At 39.6% G+C, this 23,570-nt stretch overlaps 2 protein-coding genes, 1 long non-coding RNA gene and 2 other non-coding genes across 5 annotated transcripts; 3 read left to right on the top strand and 2 right to left on the bottom strand.

The window, feature by feature from the left end:
• Positions 1 to 1,589: 1,589 nt before the first annotated feature.
• LOC148674733 (uncharacterized) lies at positions 1,590 to 3,818 on the bottom strand. Its single transcript, XR_015935382.1, has 2 exons — positions 3,421 to 3,818; positions 1,590 to 2,124 (listed from the first exon to the last, which is right to left on the bottom strand). It is a non-coding gene; the product is annotated as an uncharacterized LOC148674733 (long non-coding RNA).
• Positions 3,819 to 4,062: 244 nt separating this feature from the next.
• Positions 4,063 to 12,094, top strand: LOC148674730 (T-complex protein 1 subunit alpha). The gene is made up of 12 exons (XM_088625226.1): positions 4,063 to 4,220; positions 5,358 to 5,443; positions 6,025 to 6,153; positions 6,523 to 6,620; positions 6,791 to 6,901; positions 7,205 to 7,386; positions 7,806 to 7,932; positions 9,332 to 9,507; positions 10,137 to 10,260; positions 10,620 to 10,812; positions 10,976 to 11,139; positions 11,720 to 12,094. The coding sequence occupies exons 1-12, from the start codon at positions 4,148 to 4,150 to the stop codon at positions 11,931 to 11,933; spliced, it is 1,677 nt and encodes a 558-aa protein (XP_088481352.1). The 5' UTR covers positions 4,063 to 4,147; the 3' UTR covers positions 11,934 to 12,094.
• LOC148674732 (small nucleolar RNA SNORA29) lies at positions 5,031 to 5,170 on the top strand. The gene has a single exon (XR_015935614.1). It is a non-coding gene; the product is annotated as a small nucleolar RNA SNORA29 (small nucleolar RNA).
• LOC148674731 (small nucleolar RNA SNORA29) lies at positions 6,289 to 6,425 on the top strand. The gene has a single exon (XR_015935613.1). It is a non-coding gene; the product is annotated as a small nucleolar RNA SNORA29 (small nucleolar RNA).
• A 560-nt stretch (positions 12,095 to 12,654) lies between the features above and the next one.
• acat2 (acetyl-CoA acetyltransferase 2) lies at positions 12,655 to 22,134 on the bottom strand. Its single transcript, XM_088625227.1, has 9 exons — positions 21,962 to 22,134; positions 20,814 to 20,948; positions 19,555 to 19,736; positions 18,793 to 18,910; positions 18,418 to 18,561; positions 17,619 to 17,741; positions 15,923 to 16,077; positions 15,022 to 15,132; positions 12,655 to 13,677 (listed from the first exon to the last, which is right to left on the bottom strand). Exons 1-9 carry the CDS (start codon positions 22,011 to 22,013, stop codon positions 13,507 to 13,509), a joined length of 1,191 nt encoding a protein of 396 aa, XP_088481353.1. The 5' UTR covers positions 22,014 to 22,134; the 3' UTR covers positions 12,655 to 13,506.
• Between the last annotated feature and the right edge of the window lie 1,436 nt (positions 22,135 to 23,570).

Genomic DNA, 23,570 nt, shown 5'->3' with positions numbered 1-23,570 from the left:
TCATGTGAAGAGACGGAATGCTGGTTTAGTGAGAGAAACTCACACCTGAAGAAGGCTCCACGCCCGAAACGTTGTGTTTTCTTTCTTCTTTTTTTCAGCATGGAATAAACATATTACTCGTTCCTTTGCAGCCTACGCATGCTGACGCAGCTACCCACCTGAACTTTTTCACATATAGTCAGGAACCCACTACATCCAACACTAAAGGGCAGTGACACACGGCAGCGGCTCCACTACATTACAGGTTGTCGTGCCCTGTACAGCTAGAGGGCACTCTACTTCTGTCCTGTTCCTAGTTCCCTGTGATTATTCATGTCTTTCCAGTGTGTCTTGCTGTGTTGCCTATTTACTTCCTGTGTCTGCTCTGCTCCTGGCTCAGCATTGAGGGTACGGATGTCTTGAGACCCGCCTATTACCAGGTCGCCTCACGTCCGTGGCCCAGGGCATAGGTTTCTCTACCGACATCGTCTGATCCCCTAAGCCTGGGTCAACCCACGTGTTGCCCCTTAAGCCGCTATGCATAGGGTCTCTACTGCTCTCCTTGTCATTCCACGGCATGCTCTTTCCGACATCCGTGACACAGGTTCTCAGTTTAACATCTCAGCTGAAGGGTGGCACCTCCTATAGCTGTGGTTCTCAACTCTGGTCCTAAGGGTCCTCTGTGTCTGTTTCAAGTTCAACAGGGCCCTTAATCATCAATGGTCATTGATGCATCTAACTGATCTGCTTGCTTGTTTAGACCCTTTTTTAACTCTAACAGACATACATTTTTTCAGCCATTCCTCAACTTCCTAAATAAAAATTGGCTGTTTTATTTCTGTCTGTAAGGCTCTTGATATGCAGTCAATTTTATGAGAGACAGGTAGAGATGACGATCTATTAAGCTCTCCAGCAAGGAGTGTTTTTTTCCCTTCTATTGAAGCCAACTTCAAGAGTTTTTAAGAGTTGAAAGAAAAATTTAAAAACACACCTAAAAGGGTAACCACTTGGCAACCACTAACCTACAGCACTGCCAAACTAATCACCATACATGGGATAGTGGGCTGGACAATCCGGTCAAAAAGGAAGAGTGAAACTTATTCACCAATACCAAGAACTGTTTTTTCTGTACGGACGTCTCCCATCCCAGCGCTGACATTTGCTTAGCTTCTGAGATCTAACTAGATTGGGCCACAGAATGTTAATTTTGTGCCAGGGCTGCTGCCAGTGATGGAGGTATTGTACAGCGAATGTCTCTGAAGAAAACAGCACTGGGGAACTGATATACTAAATCATTTTTACCTTAGATTTGACAAACATGTCTTTAGGGGCATAATCATGGACCATAAAGAGAAGCTCACTGCTACCACCTTGACCTCTTTAGCTATGAAATAATTTGAGAAATGTGTTAAAAGACATGTTATCTATTAAGTAGAGCACCTATTGGATGCCATGCATTTTGCCTACAGGGCCAAAAAAGGAGTTGGATATGCTTGCTTCACATTACTGAATTTGTTATATTCACATCTAGAATGTCCGAAGACACATGCCTGGCTTTGATTTACAGATTACTCATCAGCCATTTAACACCATTCAACCACACTTATAAATGGAGAGATAACGCCCTCATTTTAATCTTGATTATTGTAGGCTATATCCTATTCTTTTTGACCAGCAGATCACAAAGAGTGAGGGTGAATGGTCTTATGTCAGAGAAGCTTTGTTTTTCCACTGGGTCTCCTCAGGGCTGTGTACTGTCCCCCATCCTATACAGTACATTCTATATATAGACAGCAGTAGAAGCCCTTTTGAGGACAAGGATCGGTAAGGACTAGTGATAAAGGTGATCGGAACCTATGCGGTGCTGAGAGAGAACGTGTCAGAAATCCTGGGAGCGAAAGGCAGTGTTCAAGGTCGGGGTAGGCAGGCTAGGTCGGGTATCCAGAGGTTGAGGCAGCGAGGTATCTAAATCCAAAAGACGCAAGCCAGAGACGGAGTCGAGGTCAGAGGCAGAGCGGGGTCGGGTATCCAGACGTCGAGGCAGCGAGGTATCCAAATCCGAAAGACGCGAGGCAGAGACAGAGTCGAGGTCAGAGGCAGAGCAGGGTCGGGTATCCAGATGTCGAGGCAGCGAGGTATCCAAATCTGAAAAACGCGAGGCAGAGACGGAGTCGAGGTCGGAGGCAGAGCAGGATCGGGTTATCCAGAAGTCAGTTAAGAAAGAATGCGCACAAGAAAAGGGCTAGGACAATCTCAACAGTGAGCGGAGTGAACGGGTTTAAATGAGAAAACAGGGTGAGCGCAGTGCTAATTGCTAACAACAGCGCAGGTGTGTACACCGAGAGGTGCACGCTGGAGTGTGGTTCGTGACAGGACAGACACATCATCAAGTTTGCTGATGACTCTGTCATAGTTAGTGTCCTCCAAGGCACAGACACAGGTCATGGGTCTGTAGTGGATTATTTTGTTGAATGGTGTCATATCTCCTTCCTTCAGCTTGATATGTCAAAAAATATTATGATCATATGATTAATTGTATGATCATTGATTATAGAAAGCAACCACCCAACAGTCATTGAGGAGCAAGAAATTGTCAAGTTAAAAAATCTTGGCCTGTTGTTGATGCCAAACTTACGTTTGAGGAAAACACAGACACCAAATAAGATCACTTTATTGGCCATATACAATTTCTTGTATTAGGAATTTGTCTTTTCGCATATCCCAACTTGCTCTCCATAAGACCCACAGACAGGGAGAGAAGCTTGGGGTCAGAGCACCAGGTCAGCCATTTATATGGCAACCCTGGAGCAGCTGCTCCAGCTTGGTCAGGGACACAACAGAGTAAGATTCCTCTGCCAGCCACGGGATACGAAACGGAAACCTTCCAGCTATAGGCACAGAGCCTTAGCCATAGAGCTACTGCATCACCTCAAGAAGCAAGATTTGAGAAGGCCCAACAGCAATTGCTCTTCCAAAGAAAACTCCATTCTTTTAATGTGTGTACTTGAACAATGACTTTATTCTACAGAACTTTCATTGAATCTGTCCTAACATTCACTGAGGTAGCCTGGTTTGGTAACCTTAATATATGTAATGAAAACAGACTGGACTGAGTAGGATTGTTAAGGTAGCCAGCAAAATCATTGTTGCAAAATAACTAAAGCTTTCAGACATCTAAATCAAACAGTGCAGAATAGTGCAGAAGGCCAATATAATCATTGACTGTCATGACCACATCTTGCAAAGTGAATTTCATCCTCTTCCATCTTGACTTTGATTTAGACTGCCCAGGCTCAAGGGCAATAGAACTAAGTCGTCTTTATTTCTCACAGCTATCAACCTGCTCAGTTTGGACATCTGACTGTACATTTACTTTATTTATTTTTTCTTTCTCACCATAGATGTGTGTGTTAAATGTCTTACATAATGTGTTGTCCTTACCTGCCTGCAAAGCACATTTCCCATCTGGGATGATGAAGTAACAAGGACACTGCACTGAATTCTGCATAACATTGTCCTGTACACTGCACTAGTTCTATACGAAAATGCATAAAGTAGCATTTTCATTCCAATTTTCAAATACATAAGAAATACTATTTTCTGCAATTTGTATTAGATAACTTCATCCAAGGCGATTTACACTTTAGAAACATTCTTAGAAAGCTATAAAAAGATAATATAGGCATAGTTATACGTACAACATTAATCTTGATAGTATACTTTTTTTAAAAAAAAATCCCATATTAGATCAGTACAAGCAAATAAGTGTTTTGTGCATTTTCGTTAATTCTGGCATTTCCGCACCACCCTAATATTCCCACCATAAGGCGCTGCCGAACACTCACTGTTCCTCAATGGTGGAAATACATGTACATGCATTGTGGGAAACGTAGTAAGTTAGTGAAAAGGAAGGCAATACCGTTTGATTTCATTTCCTATAATTGTAATATTTAATTGAAAAATCAGATGTATGCTTATATATTTTTGTACATAAAGTATAAGTATTTCCATGTATTTCTAAATTGAACGGAATATTTATTTTTGGGTTTTGTACGGATGCATCTCGAAACTTCCACCCCGTTCCTGATCTTCCCATAGTGCTGTGCGCTGCGGCTGTTACCCGGCATGCTGGTTGACTCCCTTCGGTGTGTGGCTGCGGCGCGTGAAGATGTCGGTTTTAGAGGGGCCTCTCAATGTGCTCGGCCAGAGAACAACTGGCGAGTCAGTCCGCACTCAAAATGGTGAGCTACGTTGTTTCTTACCGATAATCTGTTATAGAATACTGTTTCACACGGCATGAAGGGAAATCTAATATAAAATAAATTAAACGTGGTGAGCAGCTAAGCTGGTCTGCTCGCAGTTACCGGTCTGACGCACGTGTGTCATATCTTCCCCGTTCTTCGCTTAACTTTAACGGTATTAATAAAGTTTACTTGTCCAGCTACATAATGTGCCGATTGATAACGACATTTTAGCAGTACGGTGATGCTTTGTTAAAGAAGATCGCTTTTAGATGATCAGCTTCAGAATTTGCTGGTCACTGACCCAACCCAGCCTGCTGCAGTTCTCCTTTGTTACTAAGCTAGCCATTTTAACAGTCGGTCTTGTCATTGTATTTTGCAATTCAAGTTTTTAAAGATAGGTTTGTATCTCGCCGACATATGTAGGGAAGCCGTTGAAGCATTCTGATGCAGTTATTTTAGTAGCTAGTTTTTTTCCTGGATTATGTCTGTTCACGTACTTGTGCCGTTTTGGTACAAAATGGTGTCAGTGTCTCTTGTAACTCTTGGACACGCATTCTAGCTTGGAAACAAATTCACTTCCACTGGAAAAAAACAAGGTTCATTTCGGATGTATTACTTCCTCATCGCTTTTATTTGCACGGTTATTTTGCGTTCGCTTGTAATTTTCCGATTGCTACTTAATTGACCATAGATTTGATCAATGATCTATTTTTAATCGTTTTCTGCGAGTACGAAACGCACACCCTGTTTCGAAAACCTGTCAGGTCTTGTATTTGTCCGATTGTATATTATCACTGCTCAATACGTTTTCCCATTTTAGTCTCAGTCATTCAGATCAGGTAGAATGACTGGCTATGGTGATGGGGGAGAGAATTCCAGTCATGGTCTGAAGGAAAGTCTGGCAGCATTTCCTAGCTTTCCTGTATGAACTGACAGAACACTAAATACCATAAAACGTTTTTATCGAGATTTGTAAGTGAAAGGATACATAGTATTTGAAGGATGCTTTTCTTGTACAGCAGATGTTTGCTTAAAACAACGAATCTCCACTTGCTTCACATATACAGATGATAACTTCCTTTAAAGGAAAAATAACGGCAGAGTGCTCCTTTAATGGCCTTTTTTTTCTTTCAGTCATGGCAGCAGCCTCTATCGCCAACATCGTCAAGAGTTCCCTTGGTCCAGTCGGTCTTGATAAAATGTTAGTGGATGATATTGGTGTGAGTATTTACTTATGTCTTTGCTTTTCACATTTAAATCTGTAGCGGCTGTGTATTCAAAATGAACCTGTAGCCCTGGCCTTCTTTAAGACACGTTTTCAATTTAAAAAACTTCATTGAAGACTGAGCTACTCCTCTTAAAGAAGCCTGGCTGTCCATAAATCCTTTTTATATTGACTTGCTAAAAGGCCTTAAGAATACGGCAGGGATTGTGCACTTCTTCACCTGAACAAATCTAAACAGAGAGGGAGGTTTTCATGTATTTCTCAATTTCAATTTGAATTTAGTAGCTTAGTGTCTCTTGTTAATTAAAATAATTGTCACTGTTGATTTGCTGAAGAGACAAGTACCATCTTTTTGTGTTGCTGAAAATCTGTGGGAGGGACAGTTACAGGTTGTTTTTAATTGTGGATAGGTTGAGTGTCTAGCTTAAAATAATGCAAAGTATTCTGTGTGTATATGACAGTTGAATATTTTCTAATTTAGCATGCTAAAAGAAAAACAAGGTTTGTGTTTCTAGATTTAAAGACTGCAACCGTGATCACTTTACTACCCAGACCTGTCTCTTATTCTGTCCATAGGATGTAACCATCACCAATGATGGAGCAACAATTCTGCAGCTTCTTGAGGTCGAGCACCCAGCTGCCAAGGTGCTGTGTGAACTAGCTGACTTGCAGGACAAAGAAGTAGGGGATGGGACGACTTCAGTGGTGAGTTAATTCTTATCAGGTCCATCTAGAGAATTCTATACTATATTAAAATGTATTATGTTGGCACAAATTATTTATAACACATTCTATTAGAAGTGGTAAAACAGTTTATCCTAAGTGGCGTTTATAATCATTATTCCCATTTTAGTACCATTCATTCGGTGCACCAAGAATGACTGGCTATGCTAATGGGAGAAAGTAACACTGTCACAGTCTGAAGGAGAGGTTGGCAATATCCATCTCTCCTATATGAAGTGGCAATACATTTTGATACCATGTGAGGGCTTTTCCTGGAAGAAGTCAGACTTCAGTTTGCATGACCCCAAGTGAAAGTAATTGCAGACAGTTGTCATTGTTTTTTGTATGTAGGTGATTATTGCTGCAGAGTTGCTGAAGAGTGCGGATGAACTTGTGAAACAAAAAATTCACCCCACATCTATAATTAGTGGATATCGCCTGGCTTGCAAGTAAGTATATAAAGAAAAACTTTGGCATTTTAAAAATTTTTTTTTTCAGTTTGAGGTGCAGAAGAAAATGAAACATGCTATCTGTTGGTAGTATTTTATGTTGTCGTGAGTTGGCAATGTTTGGAAGTTAATGATTCCCATCTCACTTTTTTTTATTCTTGTCTCTACAGAGAAGCTGTTCGATACATCAGTGAAAATCTGACTATTAGTACTGATGATCTTGGGAGAGAGTGTCTTGTCAATGCAGCTAAAACCTCAATGTCTTCCAAGATCATTGGAGTGTATCCTTTTTCTAAGTAGTCACTCATAAAAATGTCTCAAAACAGTTTTCTTCATTCCAGTTTTCAGAAATAGATGGTTTAAAAGTTGTACAGAGGCAAGTATTATTGAAATCTGGTAACTTACAGATGCTATTAAGTTTTTTATAGCTAGGACTTTTGGGGCAGATTTATAAAGTGGTTTATATAAAATGGGTAGACAGTTTTTGTAATGGTCTCAGCCTAGTAGGTAATAAAGCAAGGACTGCTGTGTTGCTTTACCGTACTGCATCTGGCGTTAACAAAACCTTGACAGATGCTGCTCAGTGATGCAGACTTCTTTGCCAACATTGTGGTGGATGCTGCCCTTGCAGTTAAGTTTGTTGATGGGAAAGGTCAGGCTCGCTACCCAATCAACTCTGTCAATGTGCTAAAGGCACATGGACGCAGCCAGAAGGAGAGTTTCCTTGTAAACGGATATGCACTGAACTGCACTGTGGGATCACAAGGTGTGTGCAGGTGTTTTGCTTTTAAAACTTGCTTTCCCATTTTTTTTTGCTGCTACACCGTGCAAGTGGTGTATGTAGTTATACGCGTGGGATAGAGCATCCTCAGTTTGAACAGTCAAGCAGCATGCTGAAGTTAGTGCACAACTACTGCTCAAACTGGACACTTCTGTTTAACTCATTGCAATCCTAAATCTGGGACCTGTAACATGTTTTGCAGCATATGAAGAGATTAATTTAGATGTGTTTTGGGAATACTTTGGGGAAAAAATAGAATTTAGAAAAATTCCCTTTGTGTAATGTTACAGAATGTTGGTAAAATGCCTTGCCCATGAACACAGAGGTCTGACAATAGTATTGACTGTGTAGAAGTAGCTTGCATGTCAATGGATGTGCTTTGATCCGTTTTCATTTTTCCTCAGGAATGGTAAAGCGGGTGGTAAATGCTAAGATTGCTTGCCTGGATTTTAGCCTGCAGAAGACTAAAATGAAGCTAGGTGTCCAAGTAGTTATCGACGACCCTGAGAAACTTGACCAGATTAGACAGAGGTATGTTGACTTTCTTCTTAGAGATGTGTGTTTTATCAACACACAATTTATTTATTGTGTATTTATTTGTCAAACAGACATTATTTTAAGTACACTTAGGTTTTTTTTTTAACTGATATACACCATTTAGAAATACTCCTGGTTTGCAAAAACTTGAAATCAGGTTATTCAGTAAAATTAGAAAAGTGCTTTCATAGATTATTTGGTTCAAATTAACTTCAACTCTTTTCTGTGAAAAGTGTTGAATAAAGACCTTTTAGGGGGATTATTATTTAGAGACTTTCCTACAGATGGGAGCTTTGCACCATTTGCTCCTTAGTCCAGCATATATGCTAAATGTCTGAACCTGTGGTTCTTCTCCTTCCTGCAGGATTACTATTGCAACAACACATCATTAGTAGGCTAAAACTAACCTGTCTCACAATGGTCTAAATCCACCTCGCGTTTCCTGTTAATGGTGAATTCTGCTTTACAATGTTAGGAAAAGGTCTGTGCAACCCTTTCTTGACATGTCAAAGAGTTGTGAGTGTTAAAAGTACCCCAGCCACTTTATACAAGCCTGTTTCATTTCAAGCATCCTAATTTGCAGAAGACAAATTAGTTTATTAAACACAAAAAATACAGTAGAGTGTGCCAATATGATCCCAATTTGTTGTGGAAAACAAAATGAAGGTAATATAATGCACACTGCTGAGTTACAATAAATATGATGTTTAATATGTTCTAGTTATAGACATGCTGTGCTATTGTAGAATGAAATGCCTATAAACCTTAAAAACCTTCAACACAGTAACTTTGTAATTTATTATTTTTCTTTAAAGTTAAGAATAGTATCAGTATGTGAGTGTGAAGGACTGATAATAGTTCTATAAATCTTGCACAGAAAATGTTGGGAAAAGCTGGAAAATGGTCTCAGCAAGGTTGAGCACCAAAAATGGATCTTAATCATTGGATCCGCGTGTTTCTATAGCTAAAAACAATTAGCAGAATACTATAACTAGAATACCGAAGCAGCTTTTGCATCTGTGTGGTCCTCTCCCAGATCCCATTTTTTATTGCTTCCACACTTGAAGTAGTGTGAGTGGTTATACGCGTGGGATACAGCAAGGCCAGTCTGACGTTCTTCTCGTAAAAACACTCCTGTGTTTTTGTTTGCTCTGTGGGCTGCACATGTACCTAACACATATGGGTTTTTTTTTCTTGACAGCATTGGTCTTATTATCTTCTTGTCAGTGAGGCTAGAGAGAGATTCTGGGAAAATACTAGAATCGGCTTGTGATTAACCATTTTGATGTATATTAGCTATTGGATGGTAATGCAAGTAATGACTGGGTCATGTTTCTATCTGGCTGTAATGCTGCTGGTTCAAAGGGCAGTGAGAAATCTCGTTCTGTCGCAGGGAGTCTGATATCACCAAAGAGAGGATCCAGAAGATCCTGGCAGCAGGGGCCAATGTCATCCTGACCACTGGGGGAATCGATGACATGTGCCTGAAGTACTTTGTTGATGTGGGGGCCATGGCCGTGCGCAGGGTTCTGAAGAGGGACCTCAAACGCATTGCCAAAGCAACAGGAGGTGAGCCTGACCTCAGACGTGTGTAGAATCCAGCTTAGACAGTTGGGATGTGTGCCTGAATGTCCCACTTTGATCACTGGATTGTTAAAAAAAAACATGTTGATTCATAGGTTATTCTATTTCGCATCTGCAAATGTGCTCCTGCCTTGTTATAACGTGAAGGTAGGGGTCCTAGTAGTTTGTCCGTCTTGCTGTCAAAATGCCTCTTGATCTGTCTTTAGGCCATCCACAAAATGTAGCCTCTGCAGTGTGTTTTGAAAATGCTGCTCGTGTTTGACTTTTTCTCACATTGTTTACCAGTTTTCAGATTGTGCATTTAAGTTTTGATTAAAATATTGACTTTAAAATGTGTATAAAATTGTAACCCAACAAAATGGGAATCATTGGAAAGGGGTTCATAATTGTAAAACCGACAACAGGAAACACTTCTTTACCCAAAGGGTTGTGTATGTCCATTGTAAAAAATCCGTTGTAATATTAGTGATTTAGTGGAGAGATAATTCTGATCACACTTAACTTGCTTTGGAAAACCATTTTTATCAGTGATTCTATCTGTAATTCAATTGTATTGAAAGTGTTGTGTATGCAATTAAATAGTCCATGAAATAATTCACATCTGTGTTTTTCAGCTACTATGTGCTCCACTCTGTGCAACCTTGAGGGAGAGGAGACATTTGAAAGCAATTTGCTAGGACAAGCTGAGGAGGTTGTTCAGGAACGAGTGTGTGATGATGAGCTGATTCTTATTAAGAAGTAAGACTTTTTTAATACTTATGTAACAAAATAAATAGCTCTTGTTCAGGATTTGTTGTAAAGATTCAGTTACCAGCATACAGCCTTATTGAAACCACAGAAGGAAATATCTAACAGATATTTTTTTTAATTGTCAAGGATGATAAAGTTCTTTTGTGTTTTGTTGTGCGTTGGGAGTTTAACTAGTCATGACCTGAAAATGCACTCCATGAGGTGCTTGTCCTGGTCTGTAAGAAATTTAAATTTTTCTGAGGGAAGGATCTTCAGTTTATTATTTTATAAAGTGATCTGTATTTGCATAAATGTTAGGTTTCCTGTTTTGAACTGCAATGCAAAATTAATCTCTTCCACCCATTCAGCACCAAGGCTCGCACCTCTGCTTCCATCATCCTGCGTGGGGCCAACGACTTCATGTGTGACGAGATGGAGCGCTCCCTGCATGATGCGCTGTGTGTGGTGAAGAGAGTCTTGGAGTCGAAGTCTGTGGTCCCTGGAGGCGGTGCTGTAGAGGCTGCACTCTCCATTTATCTGGAGAACTACGCTACCAGCATGGTAACAACAATTAGTTTCATAATTATTTTAAAGGGGATTTTTTATTGATGATTTAACATGATGGACTGTCTAAATCTTCTTTATTCAAGGAGGGGTTTCATTTTTTTTGTCAGTGTTCTGTTCCCCCACCCTTCACGTATTAACATTCACATTGTTGTGACAGGGCTCCCGTGAGCAGCTGGCTATAGCTGAGTTTGCCAGGTCTCTGCTGGTTATTCCCAAGACCCTGGCAGTTAACGCGGCTCAGGACTCCACCGACCTTGTTGCTAAGCTGCGTGCGTTCCACAACGAGGCCCAGATCAACCCAGAACGCAAAAATCTGAAATGGTGAGTTTCAAAAGATAAGGGCTTGTGCCGACATAATTTGAACTACTAATTGAAGGTAGAATGGGTTTTTGGGGCTTTTTTTTGGGAATCCAGTTTGTTACAAACTGGGGGGGGGTTACAAAACTGGTAAAAATCATTAATGACCGAGCTGTTTAGTCAATCAGTGAAATAATTATTCATAACCCCCAACTTGTAAGTAATTTCTATACCTGAGCAGCTGGTATAACTGGTATTCTGCTCAAGGCCCCCCCCAGACCTTCGCAAACATCCTCTCTGCTTTGAAGTTAGAAGTGTTTACTATTCCCAATGTCACGAACCGTATCTAAAATCTAAGACACTTCTCAGTCACCAGTCTCAGTCAAAACTGTAACATTATTCAAAAGTTTTTTGAGCACTGCATTTTCACATCGAGTTGAATTTGTAAAATAGATTTGATAAAGATTGATGCAACAAAAAAAATTCTGCTAGCTCAATGTTTTAGAATTCAATGGATTGTGTTAAAAGCTCATGTTCAGCTTTGAAATATTTCAGTCACACCACCTTAAGATGCTCATACAATAGTGCTTTTATGTTTGGACAGGATTGGTCTGGATCTGGTGAATGGCAAACCCAGAGACAATAAGCAAGCTGGCGTCTACGAACCTACCATGGTAAAAACCAAGAGTCTGAAGTTTGCGACGGAGGCTGCAATTACTATCCTCAGAATTGATGACCTCATCAAACTCTTCCCAGAGGAGAAAGAAGGGGGACAGGCTTACAGAGATGCGGTCGAGTCCGGAGCTCTGGAAGGCTGAGGATCTTAAGCACTAGTCCAGTTCTTACCATTATTTATACAAGTGTTAACTGTAATGTGGTTACTTTTCATACACGATTGTACAATTCTTAGCATGCCCAGGTAGCTTGTAGCCCTGGTAAATGTAACATATTGGAATTTAAATAAAAAATCTAAAATACACCACATTTGTTAATTTCATAAAAGATGCTGGGGAGTTGACTACTTCCTGAACTAGATGTTAAATTTGTTTTTATTAAATGGTGGTAAATGGCATTTTTTATAATTAGGCAAAAATATATAATACTTGTAACAAAGTTTGAATGAAGTGAATAGTTCCAAAAGTAGACAGGTTTTGTTATAACTTAATTACAGTAATAAAAGATTGGGGAAGTTATGATCACAAGTTGTCTAAATAAAACTGCAGATAGCTGCTAATTTCTTGAAAAAAAAATTAAAGTTAATTATGTTCCTCTTATTGGGTACCTGAACATCCAAGCAGATGTTTGTACTTTGTTTTGCTGATGTTACAGTAGTGCTGCTTAACTAGAGTTAGAGTAATGATGCATCTAGGAAATGCTGTTTGATCTATCCACACTGACACTTGTTGGCAAGGTGTGGTCTAGCTCATTACACCTGATTTAGGCCATCCTGTGTCCCAGTTCTGTCTTGGCAAAACTTCATTTATGCAAGTACTTTGCTTTAACCCTGTGGTGCTTCCACAGATTTGCACTGCTCATAAACCATTTTAAATAGCTTTTTAATAAGATCCTTTTGAAGTAAATACAAATGTGCTGTATTCTACATTAAAAGACAGAGACAAATAACCATGACATTAGTAATTAATAATACACCCATAATTATGTTAGAGGGTTAAGCAACAATAAGGTTTTTTTGCATTTACAATGAAAACATTATTCAGACTTGTTTGAACACCTTTTAAACTGATCACACTGGTGTATCTGATTATATTTCACAGACCAGCTGTTCTTTGTGTGCATTGCTGCTTTGTGTATATAGAGCATGTTGTGGCCAAAGCATGCTGACTGTTTTCATGGCTGAGTGATTCAGTTGGTTTGAGTGTGGAGCTGTAACCTTGTTTCATTTTTTCAACCACGTGCCTGGCAACATACTGGCATTATTTACCAAATTTAACTATGTGCTTCATGGCATGACAAATTGTATGTGATACTGAGACTGAAGTCTGATTTCCAAAAGAGAAACTTTGAAATAGTTGGCTATTGATGGTTAAGACAAAATAAGACTGCAACCAAACGGAGACCATGTTGCACACCTTGCTCATTTGGTAGTTTAGCAGGTACTTGCTTAGAGTTTGGGCATCAAATATGTGGCTGGGAATTCTGTTCTAGAAACTACCTTACAAAGAATACTTGGCAGTTTAAGAGAATACCCGAGTAGAACCATTGGTTTTGGTTTCAGATATACAGTAGCACTAGTATTTTAATTTAAAAAATTAATGCCATTATATGGCAAAATAATTTTAAGGAATGACAGTTACAGTATTAAGTGTTGTAATTCTACAATTCACCTGTTTTTCCTTTCTAATTTTCACATTCATGTAGGCTACTCTAAATTCACATCCTTTCAACACACATTGCTATTCCCATGCCGCCTCCAATGCACAAGGCAGCAACTCCTCGCCTTCCCCCTGTGCGTTCAAGAGCATAGAGGAGAGTAACCAAGATCCGACAGCCAGACATTCCCAGAGGATGGCCGAGAGCGATGGCACCACCTTGGACATTGACCTAGAGAGGAAACGGCAAACACAGCATGGACAACACTACAATGACGTTTCAGCTTTCAAATACTAGTCTAGCAGAAGTGAGACAAATTAAAGAATTTAGGAACTGTTTCTAGACTAGACTCCCCAAAAAGATTTACATCATAGACTTATTTGGGATAAAAATCTTAAAATGTATGTTCCATTAATTTGTTAAGATTAAAAATGTATATGGAAGATTTTAATCACTTTGGGCAGAAAATGTCAATACAGGAATAAATTTAGCCAGATTATCTATTCACACATATACAACGGATTTCTATATATAATCTTTTATTCATTTTTCCAAATTTCAAATAACTTATTTCTTTCATACCTCCCCAATCAGGAATATCCAGTTGTGAAATAACTCAGGTTTCTTGATATAACCCCTATAATAATACCACAGAGGGGATGAGGCTGTGTGCTCTTTCCTCTGAAACATGCACGGTCAGGGCCAGTTTTCCTTTCTCGCAATGCACATCACGTACTTATCATCTATTAGAAGAGTGACGTAGCTTTTTGTTGACAACACAGAGCATGCACAGGCACTCTGCAAGGCATACGATTCTTGATATACAGCAAGGCAAGAAGATACTGGCCAACTGAAGCCCATCTAATACTGTCAGTGCTCAGGTAATTGGTTTTCTGGCAACATATACAGTAGCTAATAAAATAGCCCAGACTGGAACTGGTGTCATCTAGACATCAGAGGTTAACCTGCTCTCTGACAAAGTGCCTTTACCTGTAGATGCACCCAATAATCTCATTTTGAAACAGAACATGCATCTTAAAAACAAAATAAGACAGGAACTAAATTTTGAGCTCTGACACAGGTTTATTGTGACAGTAAACCCAAAACGCCCACATCTATGAAACCTAATTCTGTACAAAAACGTAACTGACATACAAAATAATCTAACTACACATCTCCCAGAACCTCAAGACAACATGATGCTACTTCAACAGTAGAGCAACAGGATCAGCTCATCAGCTGGGCAGTGGAAAATGTCATTGTAAAGAACTACTTTTTGAAACAGCACCCACTAAAAAGCAGGCAATTTTTCCTATTGTTAACTGAGTTTATAAATGTATGTCTTCTACACAGATGCAACGTTTCTTTTTACTCATTAAAATAATTATCATCTAAATGTCAAACGTTAAAAAAGGCACAGGATTTTAATACCAAAAATGCGATTTCACATTCATTACTTAAAATTTTCTGACAATGCTCAGCTGACCTTATAGCAGATGGCTGCAGTCAGCATGGGCGCTGTAAAGGAACAGTTTGAGGTTAAAGTTCAGGTTTGTATTAAATAATCAAGTCTACCTTATCTGGGTCCAGGCCAAGTTCCTTTGTGACAGCGATAGATTGGGCAGCAAAAGCTTCATTGATTTCAAACAGATCCACTTGGTCCAGCTGCCATCCTGCATTCTCCACCTGAGAAAGCAATGTGTTGAGTTATTGCGCATTTTATAGAGATCAAAGGAAATTAAAAAAACCTGTGGGAGTTTGGATCTCATTAGACCCCACTGCTGTTGCTCCCTTGAGTAACTTAGCGTAATGCGAACAAGGTGCCTCAATCGCAGGGATGCAGTGAAGAGAAAAAGCATTTGGTTTGTAGTGCTGTACAGAGAATGAGGCAGTCTGGCTTCAAGTCACTTTCTAGTCTAGAAAGGGTACTGCATGTTCCACTTGTTTGCAAATGTATGTTGACAATTCTTCTCTCTCCTTTCTCTTCCACCAACAAGACCATACATTAAACACTGTTGAGTCCCTCCTCTTGATACCACCATTCAGATGGAAAAGGGGGGCTAGTTAGTCTCCACTAGTAGTTTTTGTCAGAATCGCTCCCCCAAGACCTTCCATCCTCACTCATCTGACTGAATGGAGGAAGACAACTGGTCATGTGGCAGTTAAAACCAGGAAAAAGGCTTCTAATATTGGTCTGTAGGTGGTGTCCAGCCGTACATTCGATCTGTGGATCCTGGAAAATTTTGATTTAGTGAGTTTTTGGAAAAAGACAGAGACTCTGTGTTTCAAGAGAAATAAAGGACACTGCTTTTTATCAGGTTTCTCTGACACCTATCTTGCTACTTGCTCCTTGCTACTGCACTGCAGCCTTGAATGTGTCACATGGTATCTGAAACTTTGTTCACATTAAAAAGATGTTTCATATAATTCTTAGCAGTATTTATTTGTATGTAAGAAAAGAAAATAGGAGACTCACGGCTCTCTTTATTGCTAGGATAGGCCCAGTGCCCATAACTGCTGGATCTAAACCAACTTGAGCCCAGGAAGTAATCAAAGCCATCGGCTTCAAACCTCTTCTCTCAGCCTCAGATTTGGTCATCAGAACGGTAGCTGCAGCCCCATCATTTATACCTGTGAGCGAACATGTACAAGAACAAAAATTAAAATACATAAAACTAAGTTAGCAGCGTTCACTCTAAACAATATAAACAGAACCGTGAACTAAACAGAAGGGTTTTCATCAAGGTGGTATACTTCAAGAGTAACATTCATATATTTTCAATGAGCTTATCGGCGTATAGGGGGAGCCTATCCCGGCAAGCTACAGGCGCCAAGGCAGGATATACCGCAGTCAGGATCCCAGCTCATCGCAGGGCACAGACACAAATGCACACATACCAGGGCCGAGTTTTACAAAAGTTTTTGGACCGTGGGAGGAAAACAGAGTACCCGGTGGAAACCCACATGTAAGCGTACAAACAACATGCAGACAGCAGCCTGGGAAGTGAACTGTGCGACCCTTGATGAGTATCATCTCCGAGAAATCTGAATTTTGAGTTAAAATCTTACAGCACCGACCACATGATTAGAATTCTAGGCTGCTGATTTAAGGGTTTTTATTAGGGTTTCTGCTGATGGCTAGGAACACACATCTAGCAGTGTCCTTGGGGGACTTGATAAAATGTATACTACAGAGTATATTCACAGTACCAAGGCCCTCTCTAATGAAACAATCTTATCCCCAATTTTAAGTTATTAAGTTACACAAATTTAGAAATCGTATCTTCAGACGGTATGTGAACATCAAACAGGCTTCGTGATCGTATTGTATGTATTGTATTGTTGTATTATTGTATCATTTCGTTACACTGTTGCTGTGTTGACTGTGTTAAGCTGCTGTTGCACTGCCCTCACGTGATCAATAGATCTATCTATGAAAGGGAGCCATTTGGCCTGTTGTGCACATTTAGTTCTATAGCTCCACACTCACATTGCTAGTAGCGCATGAAGGCTAATAGCAGAAGGAATTCTGAAGGAATAGCAGAAATCTCTGAAATGCTGTAAACTATTAACTAAACCTCAGTTATCAATATCTTCTAAACCAAAGCAGCTCCCACAGAATAACTGTGACAGGTCGTAACCACAGATACAATGCAACATGCTTCATAAACACAAACACAATTTCACTAAAAAGAGGCTTATATTTACTAATATGGGTTTGTCTGGGGGTTGTGGGAATATGGCACAAGATACCCAGCCATGCCGTTGAAGCTGACACTGACTTCTTTCAGGAAACAACTGGATGAGATCCTTTTAACAATTAACAACTAACCAAACAGGTTAGGTGGGCTGAATGACTTCCACTTGTTTGTAAACTTTCTAAGATTCATATGTGTACTGACAGGTTTGAAAATTGTATTCAGATTATTCCACTGGCACTGTGTGAAAGCAAAATGAAATTATTATACTGTCCCTAATTTACTGTGTGAATGGGTATTGTATGCAATTTTATAACTGTTTTTGAGTTTTCTTAGTATTAGCATCTGGGTGTGAAAGTCAACAAGTCAGAAAATCTGTTTCACCTGAACAATCTCAATGTTATGTCCATTGAACTCTCAGATGCTGTATTGGTCTATTTTCAGATTTCCTTTTCACAGAGTAAACACACCAACCTGAGGCGTTAGCTGGAGTCACGGTGCCTGTGCTGTCTTTTAGGAAACAGGGCTTCAGTTTAGACATCGCACCCAAATTACTTCCATGACGAGGAAACTCGTCTGATTTCACTTCGACTTGGCCTAGAAAGAGACGACCACACATTCAGGGAACACATCATCTTAATGATGAAGTAATATCTTCCATTTAATTCACAAAAACTGATAGCATTTAAAAAGACTAGTAATGATAACAGAACTGTGCTATGGCTTATAATATATTGTGGTGTTATGGTATATGGAGAAATGGAAAAGATATAGAAGAAAAATAACCTACAGAATCTAAAAAATGACATGCAAAATATAATGAGAGTCTACTAACAGGCATTAAACAAGTAATAGGTACTGGAGAAAACACATTCATTGTGTCACTAATAACCCTTTGTATGTAAAAATATATATTCTATTTAATTGTTTAAGCTTTATGATAAAATCATAAACAATTGTAACTTGTGAAATATCTGTGTGGTTTTGAATATTAAACCACACAGATATTTGTATATGTATATTATTATTTTGAGGTTTGTACTCACTGATGACACAATAGCCACAAGATTCCTCACAAAACCAGAATTCCTCTACTGTTTCTCTCTGTAGACCTAGTTATTTTCCAGTATAATAATCAACAGCTTCGCATGATCCCTATACTATTCAGATCCAGTTAGGAGCAGTTGTCATTGTCATGCCTAGATTCATTTAAACCAAAACTCATGAAGGTGAAAAGCCCAGAGGTACATAGAGAGATAAACTCAAACGTCACCTTTCCTCGACGACACAGTGACCGGCACAATCTCCTTGTCGAAATAGCCTGCTTTCTGAGCAGCTTCTGTTCGGTTTTGAGACGTGACAGCAAACTGGTCCTGGGCTTCACGGCTCACATTCCACTGCTTGGCAACATTTTCAGCTTTTCATAGGATCGACCAACAGCACGTACATGTTGGTATATCAAGCAAATGAATACATAATTATGTTACTTTACTCTCAGTAGAAAGTGTACAATGACAGATCTGTTTTGAACGTCATAATTAAAAATATATGGTAATGGCGGGATATTCAGTAAGAGAAATAACCAGATGATTGCATTTTTCAAAACCCTGTAGAGCTGCATTAAATAAACATATTCTGGAGTCTTTACCTGTTATACCCATGTGATAGTTGTGAAATGCATCAGTCAAGCCATCAGAGATGACCGAGTCTTGCAGAGAAGCATCTCCCATTTTAATTCCAGCGCGCATGTGCACCGTGTGAGGCGTCTAAAGAACATGGAATGCAATGCTAAAGCAACACGATCTCAGATCGATTCAAGCTTTATTATTCCCCCAGGGAAATTGTTGTTTTATGGCAGAGTCCAGCACAGCAAAAACAAACATCACTAATGAAGTGCTTAGGACAACAGCGTTTCAGGAGATAAGGATTATTTTAAATTGTTTGAGAATGAGACAGCAGAGGGAATGATCAATTTCCTAAGCATTCCTCCTAGGGGCACAGAGGTGATGCGAGTTGTGCAAATTCACAATGGTGGGGAAGGTGAGCCACACAGTCCATAAAGCTCTTAGCCTTCTTTAGATCTCCATGTTTCTCTTGTCCTGATAACTAAGACCACAAAAGGTCTGAGGACACTGCAGGGCACCAGATTTGCCAATACATAAAACTTTTACTTATAAAAGTTTTACAAGCCATTTCATGGGAGCAGACCATGTTGAGGCTGTCCTTCAAAATGGTTTGTCCAATGCAAGTCTAGTGGCAAGTTGACCGTCTGTAAAGACTTTTTCAAACAAATCATTCTCTGACGCATAATTCAATCACCTGCAAACACTTTTACAACACATTTTAAAGCATCCACATTTTTGTCACTACTGTCACCGGCAAACACCCAGCTTGTTCCACCCGGACTTACCCTGCTCATGCTCTCCATTCCTCCTGCTACAACGACTGTGGACTCTCCAGTGCGGAGTGACTGGGCTCCCAAGCACACGGCTTTCAGGCCAGAGCCACACACCATCTGGCAGCTCCAGGCAGGCACAGGGTAGGGGATTCCAGCTCCCACGCTGGCCTGGCGTGCAGGGTTCTGCCCATGACCTGGCGGGCAGCAGTCACAATAACCCGCTAGCCCACTTCTCCTGTCAATCAGCACTATCTCCAGTCCGTAAACCCACAGAACACAACTTAAAGACTGCTTTTGGTAGACATGGATGTAATGCCAAAATTTAAATTACATAACCTGGCTTTATTAACCGCCATTGTGGGGGTCACAATATAGATTTGAAGCGAATTCAGCAAAAAGTTCATAGTTCATCACGTTTAAAGCCAGACGCTTGATTGTCAGTCATAAGAAGAGACCTTGTTCTTTCCAATTATTTGTCACTTTTGCAATATTCCTTGAAAACTTCTGAAAATCTTTTTTACTTAAGTTACTGCAAGAAGGCTTAGAAAATTATATATACTGACGGAAAAGAGAAATGCAACTCCTCTACACTCTGGCCCTCCCGTCTTACTTGCACAGCAGGGAAAAAAAACACATATCTGTTTGGTTAACAAGTATTATCACATTCAGCAAAAACGCAATATCTTAAGAAGACCGATTCAGTTGATCATCTAAGAAACTTCAGGCTTGATGGTTAACTCCCACTAGTGCACATTAGAAAACAGTACTGGAGTTTGATGGCTGCTGTTTAAGACTAAACACAAAGAGAAGAAAACATCACATACATTAAAATCTTTTTTATTCAAAGTTCACTTTGATAATGCCTGGAGATATTTCAGCAATTATGCAAGAACCAAACAATCACAGGTTTTTACATGACTACAGAATACAGGAGGCAGAGGATGGATTGTTCATTCATTTCAAGGTCAGCATTAGTGTGCCTGTCCCTCAGGGAAGATGTGGAGGAAACACTTGCAGAATGCCACAGCAAAAGTAGCTTTTTCAGACATGCACTATTAAACACTGAATGGTATTTAAAGAAGAAGACATCACTGTTTTTAAGGTGTTAGTGAGTAACAACTTATAGCCCTTTAGAAATATAGATACTGAACAAAAAGACTGAGAAAGCAAACTGGACTTTTGGCGATATAAACTGACTTCTTCAAGCCTCATGGAATGACAAGCAATTACAAATCACTTACAGGGATATACGAGCCCATATAAACCTTTACCTGCTGTTAACACATGTCCCATGATGACTTCAGACACCTCCTCTGGTTTCACACTAGCTCTTCTCAAGACCTCTCTGATGACAACAGAGCCAAGTTCATGCAGGGGCACAGTGGACAGAGCTCCATTGAAAGATCCTGATAACACACCAAAAACAAAGCTTTTCAGAGAAAGCCTGTAGGAAGATAAATAAGTTTCATTTTAATGGGAGGATGGGGGCTGAGAAATTGTGACTGCACATCCATTTACATATCTATGCTGGGGAGATGAAGTTCATTCTAAACGTCTGTGAATATATTTATTGAATTTCCATAATAAGGAGTTTAAATAACACCTTTTAAACTACTAAACTACTGCATTGCCACTTGGTTCCAGCCCTCTAAGCTAAAACTCAATTTTGACGTTTAAACTGTTAAACATTTTATTACAAAACTTCAGGCTTGAAACTTAAAAGTCTAACAGTAAAGTTAAATTTTGTAAAACGTCATCCGCCAAAATGAATGTTCATGTATCGTATTTCTTCGCATTCGTTTTAGGAAGAGTAGTAAAATTCCCGCGATATTCTTTTCCCTTTAACAATTAATATTTTAATAGACAAGCGCCGGGACACAAACATCGATTGTCTTTCCCTTTAACAACACTGACTAAAACAACTGATGTGATCATAAGCGGAACTGTCACCCCAGCACAAACACAGCAGCCAATTGCAAAGAATCAGTGTCTCATGGTTCTATTGCCTTTCAGCCAATCTCTGCGTCAAATCACTGGGCAGCACATCACTGCCCAATGAGCTGCTCCGCCACAGCAACACCTAACTTCTGTAAAGGGTGCTGGGTGAATTCAGGTCAGCTTGCCAACTATTAAATCAAAAAGAATAATTACGCTTATTAATTAATACATTTACCCACAGACTTGTCTATGAAATTAGCTATGGAATTTCATTTCTGATTTGGCATTACGTACAGAAATAACTGCTTAGCTAAAACACGACGGGCACTAGTTGATTATATTAGTTCATTTAATTTTTATATATTGCAGTAATAAATTGAAGCAGTATTTTAAAATACAATTGGAATAAAATACGGATAAAAGAGAACGTAAAGAAAAATGAAAGCGTTAATGTCAATGAGTTGTAAGCTATGCTACATACCTATAGGTGTCCTAGAAGCAGACACGATAACAACAGGTTCAGCGCTCATCATTCTTAAATGCCACCTTTCTGATCCTTTCAGCACCTAACTTGCTCCTTTCTTCTGAATGAACTCGGTTCTCTGGAGAATTCCTTTTTCTTTACATCTATAGCAAAGGTGCACAGGAAAATGAAGAGGAGACCTACGGCTGTAGAATATAACATTTTGTGAAAGATCGCCCTCCGATGGTGTGGAAGAATTACTTAAAAGCAAGGTTGCACAACCAGCGAGGGCACGCTGACGAAAAAAACATAGTAAACCTTTATAAAGAAGGATGTTTAATTTCGAAATAAAAATAACACGTACATTTAATTCTCAAAATTAATCCCCAATTACTCATAGTAACACACAAACGTAAACACTGAGTGACTGTATTGCATACCATCCAGACATTACAAAACTACTTTTTCCTAGTACATTTCACGTTGACCAGATGTCATGCAGAACAGGACCCGAGTGGGACTAATTCTGGCCATTTCCTTTCTGGACACACAAGCACACAGGGAGAATTCAGAGACAGCAATTATCCAGCATCTGTTCAGAAGGTTCAAGGAAACTTGAGCACCTGACAGAAATCCACATTTAAAGCAGATAGAGCATGCAAACTCCACACAGAAGGTACCACAGTCCAGAATGAAGCTCAGGACCCCAGTGTGTGAGGTAGCAGCAGTAACCATCAAGCCACATGCCTCCTGCACACCATACATATGGTTTAAAAAGCATAATTCACTCCTTTACTGGTTATTTTAAGGAAATGTTCAGAATTCTGAAATACATTGAGAGTGGTCAGCCATGGGAATACTTCAGGCACTTAAAGTAAACAGAGACTTAAGAGAAAATGTAAAACCAGCTACACAGAACAGTACCTTCAGAAAGAATCAAAGGAGAGTGAATATTGTCACAATTTATGTTGCAAACTAAAATAGAAATATTTATGTATTATATAAATGGTTTGTCACTGATTTACACAAAGTACTCTTTAATGTCAAAGTGGAACGAAAGTTCTCAAAACATTTTACATGGAATTAAAAAGAAGACACTGAAATACCTTGATCCGATACATATTCATCCTCTATGACACCTGAAGTTGAACTCAGGTGCATCTAATTTCCTTGAGATCTAGAACCTGACTGGAGTCTGCTTGTGGTCAGTTGAACCACTTGACATGATTTCAGGAGAAACTATTTGTCTACACATGATACCTCAGTTTGACCGTGCATGAAAGTCTACCATGAGCTACCAAGCTCTACAACTCTGTGGTTGAAATTGTGAGGCATTGATCTGGGGAGGAGTATAAACATATCCAGATGAAAGTTCCCTAAAACAGTCAGGTCCATCTTGAGAAAATGCTAAGAATACAGAACCACACTGATTCTTCCTGAGCAACCAGGCAAGAAGGAACTTGATCAGAGAAGTAAATGAGAACCAGGCGACCACACAGACAGCTGCAGAGTCCCATGGCTGAGTTGGAAGAACTTGTCCAGAGGAAACGTTACACAGATTTATCCTCTATGGGAAAGTGGCTAGACAGAAGCCAAACCTGATAAAGTGTTTCTCAAAAGGCACATG

This window comes from Lepisosteus platostomus, chromosome 3, assembly GCF_059453375.1.
Source record: "Lepisosteus platostomus isolate fLepPlt1 chromosome 3, fLepPlt1.hap1, whole genome shotgun sequence".
NCBI classification, from domain to species: Eukaryota; Metazoa; Chordata; class Actinopteri; order Semionotiformes; family Lepisosteidae; genus Lepisosteus; species Lepisosteus platostomus.
This window is presented reverse-complemented; position numbering and strand designations above follow the sequence as displayed.